The 13,131-nt window shown below is 36.7% G+C and overlaps 1 protein-coding gene across 1 annotated transcript; it reads right to left on the reverse strand.

Moving 5' to 3' along the window:
- Nucleotides 1–9,751: 9,751 nt before the first annotated feature.
- On the reverse strand, nucleotides 9,752–13,035 carry LOC147079648 (uncharacterized). Its single transcript, XM_085961227.1, has 2 exons — nucleotides 11,652–13,035; nucleotides 9,752–9,756 (listed from the first exon to the last, which is right to left on the reverse strand). The coding sequence occupies exons 1-2, from the start codon at nucleotides 13,033–13,035 to the stop codon at nucleotides 9,752–9,754; spliced, it is 1,389 nt and encodes a 462-aa protein (XP_085817353.1).
- Nucleotides 13,036–13,131: the final 96 nt, after the last annotated feature.

Consider the following 13,131-nt stretch of genomic DNA (forward strand, 5'->3'; position numbering starts at 1 on the left):
AGTGAGTATATTATATGATTTCCAATTGTGTGTGTTCAATATAATATGTATGTACATATTTTCTTTGATATGAAATATTATGACTGTGGTACATGAGTATTTTACCACGTTTTTATTAGCTCGTATTCTTGTTTGTCCAGTACTACTTTTTTCTTGTGTGTCCAGTACATATTTTTTCTTGTTTGTCCAAGATTTGTATTGGACGATTGAAGATTTTGAACTAACTTCCCGACTAGCTAGACATTTGAAACTTTTAGAGTATAACTGATTGAAATATAAAGAATTTTCTTTGCTAAAAATAAAAATAATATTCGATTTTTCAGTCATCGATCGTGTCTCTTAAACACATCTCTGCCACAGAGACATAATAATGCGTTAGCCTTGAAATCATTTTAGTCCGGTAACGGTTATTGCCCATTTGACATTAGTGTTTCATATTGGATAATCAATATTATTATCTCGTAATATTTAGGGTTAGCCGTTAGATAGTCAATAGGTGGTATATTTTTATAGACACTGCACAAAAAATTATTATTAAAGGGCTTGAGATGACACCGAAGATAACTAGAAAAATCTACATAAATTCCACTCGCGTGAGAGCGAGCTTAGGTGGACTTCTGCTTACTTTTTATAATTTTTGTATTAATCTTCTAATTAAGTTTGTGTTTTGATTGACTATTGTTAATAGGTACAGTTATAAAAATTATTTGTGTTTTCGTAGTACGTTGTGAACATAATGAATTTGTAATTTCTAATCTCTTCTTGGTCGTACACGCATGGCTGAGTATCGTGACTACATTTGAATTTCGCCATCCTTTGAGCGACCAAGACTTCCATCAATCCATCCATCTCGATCTTCCGCTTCTCACAGGGCAGAATGGATGGTGCCCTCAGTCAGCTATTTCACTCAGTCGCTCCAGCGCGCAGACGCTCTTCTTATGCTTCGCCTTCCCTGGAGGCCACCCAAAACCACCAGTCTCTCCAGGTTGTCCGGTCCGCGCCTGACAATATGTCCAAAAAACTGCAGAAATCGTCTCAGACATATTGTCGAGACCCGTTCCTTTATATTCAGTCTCTGGGTGATTGACTGGTTCGTCATGTGCTCCGTCCAAGAAATACGAAGCATTCGGCGCTAACACCACATCGCAAAGGTATCAATTGCCTTCCGATCCCTTGCCTTCAGGGTCCACGACTTGACTCCGTATAGAAATATCAAAAACACTAATATTTGCACATGCATCATTTTTGTGGCAATCGAAATTCCCCGATCCTTCCATATAGTGGTAAAGCGTGTTATAGCATTTTTTGCAATCTCTGTGCGCCTTCTTATTTCCGCTTCACATCCGGCCTTTCCACTTATGGTCGATTCGTCACTCGTCGACTGTTTCGAGGTTTTGGAGTGTAAGTTGGTAGAAGGTTAGCCCGATCAACAACCATTAACTTGTCTTATTTATTATGTTCACTTTAAATTTGAATGTGTGAGTAATATTGTTGAATACTTCTTTGTCTTTCTTCTTTCACGCTGTCACGACCCAGCATTGGGGCATAGGGCAAGCACAAGTTCCCGTCACTTCCCTTGATCCATCGCCAACTCTTGCGCCTCCTGCCATTCCAGACATGCAGCGCGTAGATCTCTTTCGTAGCACCGCTACAGGGTCAGAGAGGGCCGGCCTCGATGACGGAACCCCTGAGACTGGGCCACAAGAGTACGAAGTGTCGCACTCTTTAGCGGCATCCGGAACACAATATGTCCCAGCCACGTAAAACGTCTCTTCGTGATTACCTCAATCAATAAAGGCTGCTGTGTCTGCTCACGAACTCGGGTGTTTGTAACACCGTCGTACCAATGTAACCCTAAGATTCAGCGGAGACATCGATTCTTAAAGCTCAAAAGCCAAGACCTTTGAAGCTTAGTAAGATGCCATGTCTCACAGCCATATAGGAGCACAGATAGCACGCACGCGTTGAACAAACGATATTTTGTCCTTACAGAATACAGCTTTGACCTCCATATGACTCCGAGTTAGCTGAATGCAATGCAGCCGCATGCATGAATGCCGCCATATCCTTGCGGATTCAAATCTCACAAGAAATACCACCATCGTCGCCAACCGTGGCACCCAAGTATTTGAACCTGGACACCAGCTCGACGTGCAAGCCAGAAACGCGCAGAGGAGTGTCGGTGTCAATGCATACAGCACTGCACATGGATTTGGTCTTAGCTGCATTCAGACGAAGACCTACACTTCCGCGGCGAGCCTGTTCACGGCTACCTCCAACCGTTCGATCATGGAGTCAAACACGACTGCGTCATGGGGTTTTGTTAAATTAGATATTTTAATCAGTTAAATGAGATTATACGCGATAATTATTGGAAGCTTGTCGTTTTCTATTTCACGTAGTGTATATAGTACCTATATTCCAGTGGCGAAGGGTGACTTTTTGAAAGAGGTAGGCTGTGGGAGTAACCATGATTGTCAGATATATTTGCGGGAAATAAGAAGATAACCCAATATTACTACTGATGAATAGGTACGCTAAAACGAAGAAATTTCAAAAGCTTAATTGGTTTGTTATAATTATTTCATAAAAATAAGCAATTAGTTTGAATTACTTATATATTTTCCTAAACATTTATAAACGTAACATACGCTCAAAATATATATCATAGTATTATCATCTATGAAAATACCCGTTGTTGTATATATAGTATGTTCCATAACAATTTATAATTTAACCCGTAAAACTAGACATTTTAAAATACTTCTATATTTAAAACACAGACTTAGGTAGGTACAATATCAGATATCTAAATTGTCTAACGAGTGAACTAATAAATAAATAAATAAAAAATATGAAATAAATTATTTTATATTTTTAACAACAATCAATACATATTTATGTGATTGAATCCCATAGAAATTATTTTTTAAATTATCTTCTTATTAATTATTTTGAATAAACGTGCTCTCGCGACGTAAGCGCTAACGAAACAGCTTATACATTTGTATGCGGGACGCCAGACATTTTGAAATAATGAGAAAAAACTTCATATTGAAAAACCCGTAAATTCACGCGAAAATAATCCTATACAATATGTGAAGCGAAACGCGGTGTGTTCTATTTTTTTAAACTTTCGAGAGATGCCATAGATGGTGCTTATTGAAATATGGGAAAAGATCGTAAAATTATGACAATTATACGATAGATGTCTTTGGGCATATTGAATATATTATTATTAATTTGTGATTATATAAATACGTCAACATGAAAATAAAAAAAAATCTTATGAAGGTAGGCTTTAAATAATCGCCTAGTATGGAGTCTTCGCCACTGCTATATTCAATTATTCATTTTAATGTCTTTTTTATTTTGTATATAAATGTACAGTCCCTACAGTAGTATCATCATCATCCCTAGCGCTTTCCACTCTTCTCAGTCCCTACCTCTATCAGCTAGATACCAAGTATCTATCCTTTAGTATTAATATGATACTGATAAGTATACTATATTGTGTCATTCATTAATGTATTTTATCTTTCCTCGCAATCAAATTAAAGTATCATCGTAACAGACTAATTTTAATTGAAGAACATTTATTGTGATACATATTTTTTTCTATGAAAATGATAAATTTTACATATTTTGTAGATTCATGAATAATTATTTATTTGCTAATAGATACGAGGAAGGAATAACTGGTTAAAATGTTATCATTAAATAAACCGGAAAGCGAGAGTGTCAATTGACCAAGATGGATTCATAATATTATGCCATCGGAGTTTAAGTTATTAACATCTAGAAATTACTAAATTAACAAGAATTATTGATTGATCAGTTAATATCAATATATCAAGAAATAACGACCGCATTTTTCTATTTAATAAAATGTTCTGAATCATTCATTATTCACAACATAAAAAAACTAAATTAAACAAATCTGAAAAGAATGAATTAAGAATAGTAAATAATACTGTATGAATTGCTAAGTTCTCAGAAAATCTTACTGGGTTTTACAAAACCACAATAGTCATTCTCTCACTTATCCAAAAAATAAATTATCTTTCTTATCTGTCAATAAAAATATATTTACGCATAATTTTGTATTGCTAAATCATGTCTTTTCTTCTACCTCTACTTGCTATTAGGGCATGCAAAATTACCGGATTAAGGCGTTACCGATAAATCAAGGATTCAAAAAACAATAAGGGAATTTGAATGAGGACTGAGAGAGTTTGAAGAAGCTTGGAGAGGCCTTTATCCAGCAGTGGATTGACCCCAGCTGATGATGATAGAATGATTAGAAAACTATTACACTTGTATAAATAAGTACATGAGTATTTATTTATATACCTACTTTATTCTATTTCGGAGAGGAATTAAAATATGCCTGTAAATATTTTCCTCAATAAAAATTCTAGTGAAACATAATATATAATGTAACCTTACGAAATCTTAGCATACACTAACGAATGTTTGGTTAAATATTGGCATACCCATTGATTAAATTAACAATAATTGCTAATCTAAATAATACGCAATAATATATATTTTATTTATCGGGAATATAGTAGTTAATAACTACGTGTAAAGACATATAACTTATGATAGTATCCCGTACATTTTAAGGTAAACAAATACTCTCATATCTTACGAATAGAGTCGGGTATATTCCGAGAAAATCTCAATCTCAAAATTCGAGATTTCCCGAAATAATGAAAATTTGAATTCCCGGGATTCGGGAATTCAAAAGAGAAAATTCAGAGACTGTCAATGGCTGCGTCTGAGAATCGCGTACACTTTTGAGATACATACAATCCCTGATATTGAAAAATTGCGCTCATTTTGAGTCGACGTTGGCTTAATTGTGTTAAATGCCTCGATCAGTCTTTAACGTTTTGTATTTCCTGTCCACTTTTTTCACTGTGTGACACACTCAACTCAAATTTTGTTAAACTATTTCAATTAAAAAAAGGTTTTTTAAATTAATATTTGATAATAAAAAACTTCCGAAATGTTATAAATTTCAATTTTCGAAATTCGGTATGGAAAATAGCGAAAATTTCTCGAGAATTCCCGTCGAAAATTTCCCGAAACCCAACTCTAGCTACGAGCAATTAAGTTACAAACGATTATTGTTGTGCAGATAAGTATTTACATATTTATTATTTTTTTTAAGAACTATGCTTTTTTCATTTATCGAATTACCGTAATTGGAAGAAAATACCGGTAATACGGAAATAATTACTATAGCCCTATTTACGGGTAAATTAATTTTACCGAGAACCGGCAATGGATGCATTTTAATATGTTTCTTCGTATTTTTATGTATATTGCGTTGTGTTGTGGCATAAAAATCAAGAAGAACATTTTAAAGCTGGGTTAAAAATTTGATAAATCGTTTGAATAAATGCCAGTGACCCTTTTAAAAGGTGCGGTTGACCATTTGTGCAGCTCAATACAAAAAATTCTCCGCGCATCGTTATGTTATACAACTTCCCAAGTTTCAGAGTAGGTTATAGTTACCTACCAAATTTGCAAGTTTATAAGGGTTAATAAATAATAGCCATGTAATATGATGTAGTAGGTACCTACAGAATATTGTAACTTGATAAACACAAGTGTGGGGCATCAGACGATCATTAGAGCTACGGTGGATATTACACACAAGACGTCAATAAACTAATTAAAATAATATCACTGAAAATGTATAAAAAAGGACACGCACCTCACGCCCTTGTCTATTATTTTTAAATCTTTGTAAGCCGTATATTTTATCCGCTGTATATTTACTCACATTCCCGTTGAATAAACTTTAATTTTTTAAATTTTGCGAAAGCTTATTATTTCCCGATTATCTTCTCACCATCTAGACTAAATACATCCTTGAAAGTAAATTACCTAACAATTACCTTCAAGATGACGGTCTCGAGTTGCACAGAAGTCCAATCTTTGATAAGGAAACGAAAGAAGGATAACACCATCAAACCAAATCAAACCAAATCAGATCTCTGTCAACCCAAGTTACCTGTTTCCTTTGCTTTCCTCCCTGAGGAACATAACAGTTCGATCGTACAAATAATGATTGGCAGTATCTATATCATCACGTGGTATTAATGATGATTGGTATTTAGATAAAAAGTATTTTAAGAGCATTAACCAAATAGAAGAATCGTTTGTTTTGACTATCTAAGTTTTTAGCATGGATACATGCTTTTGCTTTGACGGGCTCACGGGCGGATTCGTTACGAAAAATCGCAAAAGCATAACGAAAAAATAAATAATGTAACAAAAGTAGCGCGGCCGCGAGCAGATAAATTTGAAGCCTTATTATCCTTTGTATTTATTTTAAACATTTGATGACTGCAAAAAGTATTTTTATTACATAAAATAGTATTCTTTTAAACTCTCGATATATTTTTTTAGAATATAGTCATATTTCAGTACATCCATGTGCAGTGGTGTTAAGATTTTTTACATTTATTAATTTTTAAACGCATTTATAAAACCATTAGTAAAATTATTGTTAACATTATATAGTGAAATACTAACGATAAAAATTATATTTTATAATCTCTGTGATCCCAAGTTTGACAAGAATTAGGCATTTTATTATTCAAAAAATGGGCACTATTAACACATTTGAAGATAATTCTAAAGATACTGATTATAAGCTATGTCTTTGACCATTCAATTGTGATAAACATCCGACGAATAATGATTGTTTTATAATAATTATTGACCTAAGAAGGTAGTATTTCTTTTGCTGCAATGAAATGCGCGTATTTGAACATGTACCTAACCGAAAAAAATCATTTTTTTTAAAACGGTACATGTTCAAACTTACTCCCTACGTCATTTATCGATTGTCAATTTATGGAGGGCCATATTATGTTGTAGCGAAATGGCGTATTTCAAAAAAATACTAGCTTATTCTTAGGTCAATGATTATAAAACAAAAGTTTTCCGAAATATTTTTTATGATAAATGTAGAGTTGTCACTTCATAACTTTGCACTCCGTAATACGTTTTATTAAATATATTACCTATTTATTTATTACTTCATACATTAATTATTTGATCTAATTTAATGCGAGGTAATCAGTCGAAAAGGCGTATCAGTGCAGTAAAAAAGTGAAAAAAAGTGCAAAGTTATAAAGCGTATACTCTATGAATAAGTAAATAGTTATATTATATAATTCGTTAGCAACAGAGATTGGCATTTTTTTCCTTAGAATTTGGAGAACCAGCATTCAGAGAATCGGTAGGCAAAGCATGTATCCATGTTTAATAATTTTAGCCACCAGGGTTTAAGTAACCATCATCTGAGGAGCCCAGGGGGGGCAGAGCCCCCCCCCCGCGATGCGCAACGCGCCGAGTTTTACTTTTTCTTCAGTACTATTGCAGTTATGTAACATATTACATGTACAGAAACAAAAAATAGATTTCCTACAACCATAAAAATAAATATGCATATTAAAATTGCAACCAATGTTGTAAATAGTATTTTGATACCAAACTAAAACTCATCAAAGTCAACATTTTTGTCATGCGTGACATTTTGCTTATAAACATTTTTATCGAACATGAAAATTTGTCAAACCATTTTTGTTATTTAAAAGCAATTAACATTTTAAAACATTCATAAAATTTTATGAAATATATATTATATAAAAGTTTTTTTATTATAAGGACAATATGAGGATTATAAAATATATAGACAGATAAAATAAATGCCATAACGCGTATGATATCAATTTTATACCCAATAAAATTGAAATTTACTTTTAGTTTTGAAATGAAAATGTAATAATTTAATAAAATACTCATCTTCTTCTCACCCAAAATCTTACTGTAAATATGTATATAGCCAAAACTAATAGGTGCTTAATCTTCCTCTTCTCGTCTCCTCATCATATATCATGAAATAAAATATGAAATCAATAGGTTTATGTAGATATGACTTAAATTTATTATTTTTACTAATAAGTGTATTTACCATCCACAAAGTGCATATTATATGACGGATCAGCGACTTTTTTTATCCATCCCGCTCTCCCAGTATCAGTTCTTTTCGATATTATACACACTATTTTTTAATTACTTGAATAAAACATCAAGATGACGTTATTTTAATCTTTAATAACTTCATCGTTTAACAATATTATTCAAATTTGAAAATACGTAGGTGCCAAAAAGTTGTTCAGAAATCATCGATCAGCGACGTATCCAAAAAGTGTGTACATCGAAATTGAATAGGAAGTAGACTGAAAGTTCTTGTAAGATTTTTTTTTTAAATAGGTAAGTATATTGAATTTGTACACCCTTTCACTGTATAGAAAATGTGTTTTATTGTCCATCGATAATAGTTGTCATTCATATTTTTTTTTAAATTTTAATTTACCAAAATTTTTAATTAATCGTAATATTATATATTATAAAGATTGTGATCGAAAAATCTCGTCACGAGAAATTAATTTTCCGAATTTTCGAGAATTCTCATTTGTTGAGAAATCATCGACGTGATTTTTGAAAATTCGGGATATCATTACTAGGCTAAGCTCCCAATTAACTGGAATTTAAGAAAAAAACGGAAAATGGATTTTTTAACAGAATTTGATTTCTCGATAAAATAAAAGGCCTTGACATTGATTCCAAATGGAATTTCTTAAATTAAAAAAGAGGTAAAAAAATTCGACTCTCATTTATTAAATTTTAAGATATTTTTTTTCAAATAAATCGGAGGTAATTTCGTAATAATGCCGATTTTTCGAGAATCAAAATCGAAAAACTAATATTTTGATTTCGAGAATTTTTCAATCTCCAGAAATGGAAAAATTAGTGAACTTAAAAGCTGTTTCATTTTTACATTGTGAATCGATTGAAATTGTGGAATAAACATTGACGTACTTGATATTTACGTTCCATTCTAAGAACATTCATTTTAATTTTATAATTTTTGAGTTGATAATTTTGGGAGGACGTGCTACGGATAGTACCTACGCATTTCTTCCGTGGGTACTGATTCGCTAGTGAGTTTTTTAGATATCACATACGAAGTTACTACTAAAATTTTAGTATTATATACGTGTACAAAATAATAATATTATGTAGAAGGTTATCGAATTGATTTAAGTTGAAAAAATGTGCACGTTGTTTATAATTTCATAACAAATGATTGGCAAGGTATACAAGAATGCGAGATTTTCAATGAATGGCAGGCATTGTAATTGAATAATAAATATGTATAATATTTTCAATGATGTATGCGAACAATAATATAATTATTCTTGTTTGTGATATTGGTCAGTCCTTTTCAGGGTTGGATTGAAATGTTTTTACGTTATAGTGGATCCGACTGATATATCTAAATCCGTGATGGCCTATTCAAAAATCGAACGAATTTAAACCATCAACATTTCGGTTGCCAGATGAACGCGCATGTAAATTTTATTTTTGAGAGAGATTAGTATAGACAACTTTGCTACTTAGCAAGGTTTCGAGTCAGCCGGTCAACCGTTTAGTACAAAATGCATTCATATCATTAGTTTTATTATATATTACCTACTTTTTTATTTTATCTTTTACGTAAGTATACAAATATATCACTAAGATTATGTACCTAACTAATGGGTAACTTTGTCAGTACGCTGAGAACTTTAGTGGAACATCGAGTCTATTCTATACACAAGACTGCTTTCGGTCCGCTACGGCAGCTAAATAGGGTAGAAAAGTGTCGAATCATTAACACTTATTCTAACAATTACAATAATTTAGTTATAATTGTTACTATAAGTACTATGTTTTAACAGCACCTCTCGTGGCTGTGATAAATTTTACCATTTTTTTTAATTTTTAAACGGTGTTGACAGTTCAGACGGCTAACTTATTGTAATTGTTACAATAAGTGATAATAATTCGATATTCTCTTTCCTACCCTATTTAACTGCCGTAGCGGACCGAAAACAGGCTTGTGTATAGAATAGACCCGCTGAAGTTGAATTGGTTTACAATAAATAAAAATAAAAAATTTTATAAATAAATATCGTTGTAATTGCTGTATTATGCTAAAGGATGGTATTTGATTGGATATATGTCATTCTTTATTAGGATCATCATTGGTTAGTTAACAACCGAGGACGGGACCTAGCCTGCTCCGCGAGATTCGTCCATCACCCCTATCTTAGGCTAGTGTCTTCTGGGTGTGTGCACCGCCTACTGTAGTAACCTTAGAGCTAATCTCATTCAAACATTGGAGTTTGGGCCTACTCTTCTTCTTCTTCTTTCACCCTGTCACGTCCCAACATTGGGGCATAGGGCAAGCACAAGTTGGCGCCACTTCCCTCGGTCCATCGCTAACTCCTGTGCCTCCCGCCATGTCAGACCTGCAGCACGTAGGTCGCTTTTGTAGCATCGCTGCAGGGTGAGGGAGGGCCGGCCACGGCGACGGAACCCTTGAGGCTGTGCCACAAGGGTACGAAGTGCTGCACTTTTTGGCGGCATCCGGAATACATGTCCCAGCCACGTGAATCGTCTCTTCGTGATAACTTCAATCACCGAAGGCTGTTGTGTCTGCTCACGAACTCGGATATTTGTAACGCGGTCGTACCAATGTACCCCTAAGATTCTGCGGAGACATCGATTCTCAAAGCTCAAAAGCCGAGACTCTTGAAGCTTAGTAAGATGCCATGTCTCACAGCCATACAGGAGCACAGGTAGCACGCACGCGTTAAACAAACGACATTTGGTCCTCACAGAATACAGCCTTGACCTCCATGCGACTCCAAGTTGGTTGAACGCAGAGCCCGCCACACCCATGCGGATTCCAAGCTCACTAGAAATACCACCATCATCGGCAACCGTGGCACCCAAGTACTTGAATCTGGACACCAGCTCGACGGGCAGACCAGAAACCCGCAGAGGAGTGTCGGCGTCGATGCAAGCAGCACTGCACATGGATTTGGTCTTAGCGGCATTCAGATGAAGACCCACACGCATCGAGTTCGCGGCTAGCCTGTTCACGGTCACCTCCAACCTCTCGATCGTCGAGTCAAACACGACTGCGTCGTCTGCATACTCCAAGTCGCACAGTCTTTCTTCGCATAGATCGCTTGTGTCATCATGATGTAGGCGTATCCCACTGTCGGGGCAAACCGTCTTACGCATTATGAAATCCATCATGATGATAAAAAGAAAGGGCGCAAGTACACATCCTTGCTTGACTCCTGACGTGATTTCAAAGAGGTCAGAGGATGTTCCGGCTGCTCTCACGCGACACTCTGTATTGGTGTAGAGAGCACTTATCACGGCGACCAGTTTCCGTGGGACACCATATCCTAGCAGAATTTGCCATAGAGATTCACGATGAGGACTGTCAAATGCCTTTTCATAGTCCACGAAGCAGCAGGCGACAGGTATATTCATCTCTTGGTACTGTTGCAGAAGGCTTCGGAGAGTTGAAATATGCTCTGAGCAGGACTTCCCCGGGACAAATCCACTCTGCTGCGCACGCAAAACGTCCAGCATGGGACTTCTAATCCTGTACAGGAGAATCTGCGCCAACACCTTCCCGGGAACGCTGAGGAGAGTGATTCCTCTGTAATTATTACAGTCTTGTGGGTTACCCTTTTTGTGCAGAGTAACAACGGTACCATCCCTCCAGGCTTTAGGGCACTGCTCCCTTTCCCACACCTCGTGCAGAAGGTCACACAAGGACGGCAATACAGCGCTCAGTCCGCAGAGCAGAAATTCTGCATGGATGCCATCATCTACAGGAGCTTTCCTGCGCTTCAATCTTTTGACAGCCTCTTTAACTTCAGCAGTTGTCGGAGGATCTTCGCAGAATCCCGATGCAGTAGTGATTCTGAGGGCGGTGATCTCCGACGGAATATCGAAGGGATGCAATGGAGGTGGGCGATTCAGGACATCACTGAAATGTTGGCGCCATAGCTCCTGGACCTTTGCAGGTTCGGTGACTGTCACTCCGTCAGAGTTGCGTAATGCAGTGACCACTGGACGTTTTTTACCGCAAATTGCTCTGGTGATGCGGAAGAGAGCACTTGGATTATTCTTGCAGGCAGCAGATTCCGCATCCCGAATGAGGTCATCCAGGCGTCGGCGCTTATCGCGGCGGGCAGAACGCTTTACCACGCGGTCCATTGTCTGGTATTCCGCGCTGCGCTGTGGGTCGTATGTACCATTGTCTCGCAATTCTTTCAGGAGCTTCCTCTTCTCAATCATCTCCCATGTATGAGGTGACATCCAGTCCGGCCTGTGCGTATGCCGCTCTCCTAATGCAGTAGTTGCGGAGCTCATTATAGCATCCCGGAATAATATCCATTTTCCTTCCAAGGGATCCGAGTCGATGGAAGACGTGAGAGTTCTAGCATCATATAAGCGCTTCTGCAGCTCCAGCTCATAGGTTGCACGCACACGGGTACTTTTCAGTTTTTCCACATCGAGTCTGACCGTCCTTTTGGGTTTTGGGACTCGTTTGAGGTCTATACGGGATTTCCCGACCAAGAGTTCGTGGTCACTGTGGATGTCTGCACCTCTATATGTCCGCACGTCTAGCAGTTCATGCCGGTATTTCGCTTTGACCAAAATGTGGTCGATCTGGTTTCTTGTATTACCGTCTGGCGATGTCCATGTATATTTGTGGATGGTCTTATGAGGGAAAAGACTACCACCAATCACAAGACCATTCATTGAGGCAAAATCTACCAGACGGGAACCATTATCGTTCATTTGGCCAAGGCCATGTTTTCCTAGCACAAAGGGTCCACGCGAGGGGTCAGATCCTACTTTGGCATTAAGATCACCAAGGATAACTGCATGATCACAGCTGGGGATATTTCCAGCGGCTTCCGCCAAACTTTCGTAGAATGTATCCTTATCTGCATCGCTAGCAGCCTCTGTGGGAGCATAGCACTGCAGAAAAGTGATGGAGCCCGACTTGGTCTTGAAAGTAGCGCGGAGTAGACGTTCGGAGATAGGTTCCCAGCTGGTGAGGCACTTGCAAGCTTCCTTGGACATCAGCAATCCGACTCCACTACGTCGCAATGTGGCGTGTCCGGAGTACAATAGACGAAACCCACGAATAAACTTCTCGCCAATGCCAGTGAGTCGACA

The sequence above is a fragment of the Rhyacophila brunnea genome, unplaced genomic scaffold (genome assembly GCF_057557595.1).
Source record: "Rhyacophila brunnea isolate RB1 unplaced genomic scaffold, BYU_Rbru_1.0 scaffold_1, whole genome shotgun sequence".
NCBI lineage: Eukaryota > Metazoa > Arthropoda > Insecta > Trichoptera > Rhyacophilidae > Rhyacophila > Rhyacophila brunnea.

Bases quoted from the DNA above. Each gene is read 5' to 3' on its own strand.
- LOC147079648 (XM_085961227.1), bottom strand. From the start codon at position 13,035: ATGTCCAAGGAAGCTTGCAAGTGCCTCACCAGCTGGGAACCTATCTCC.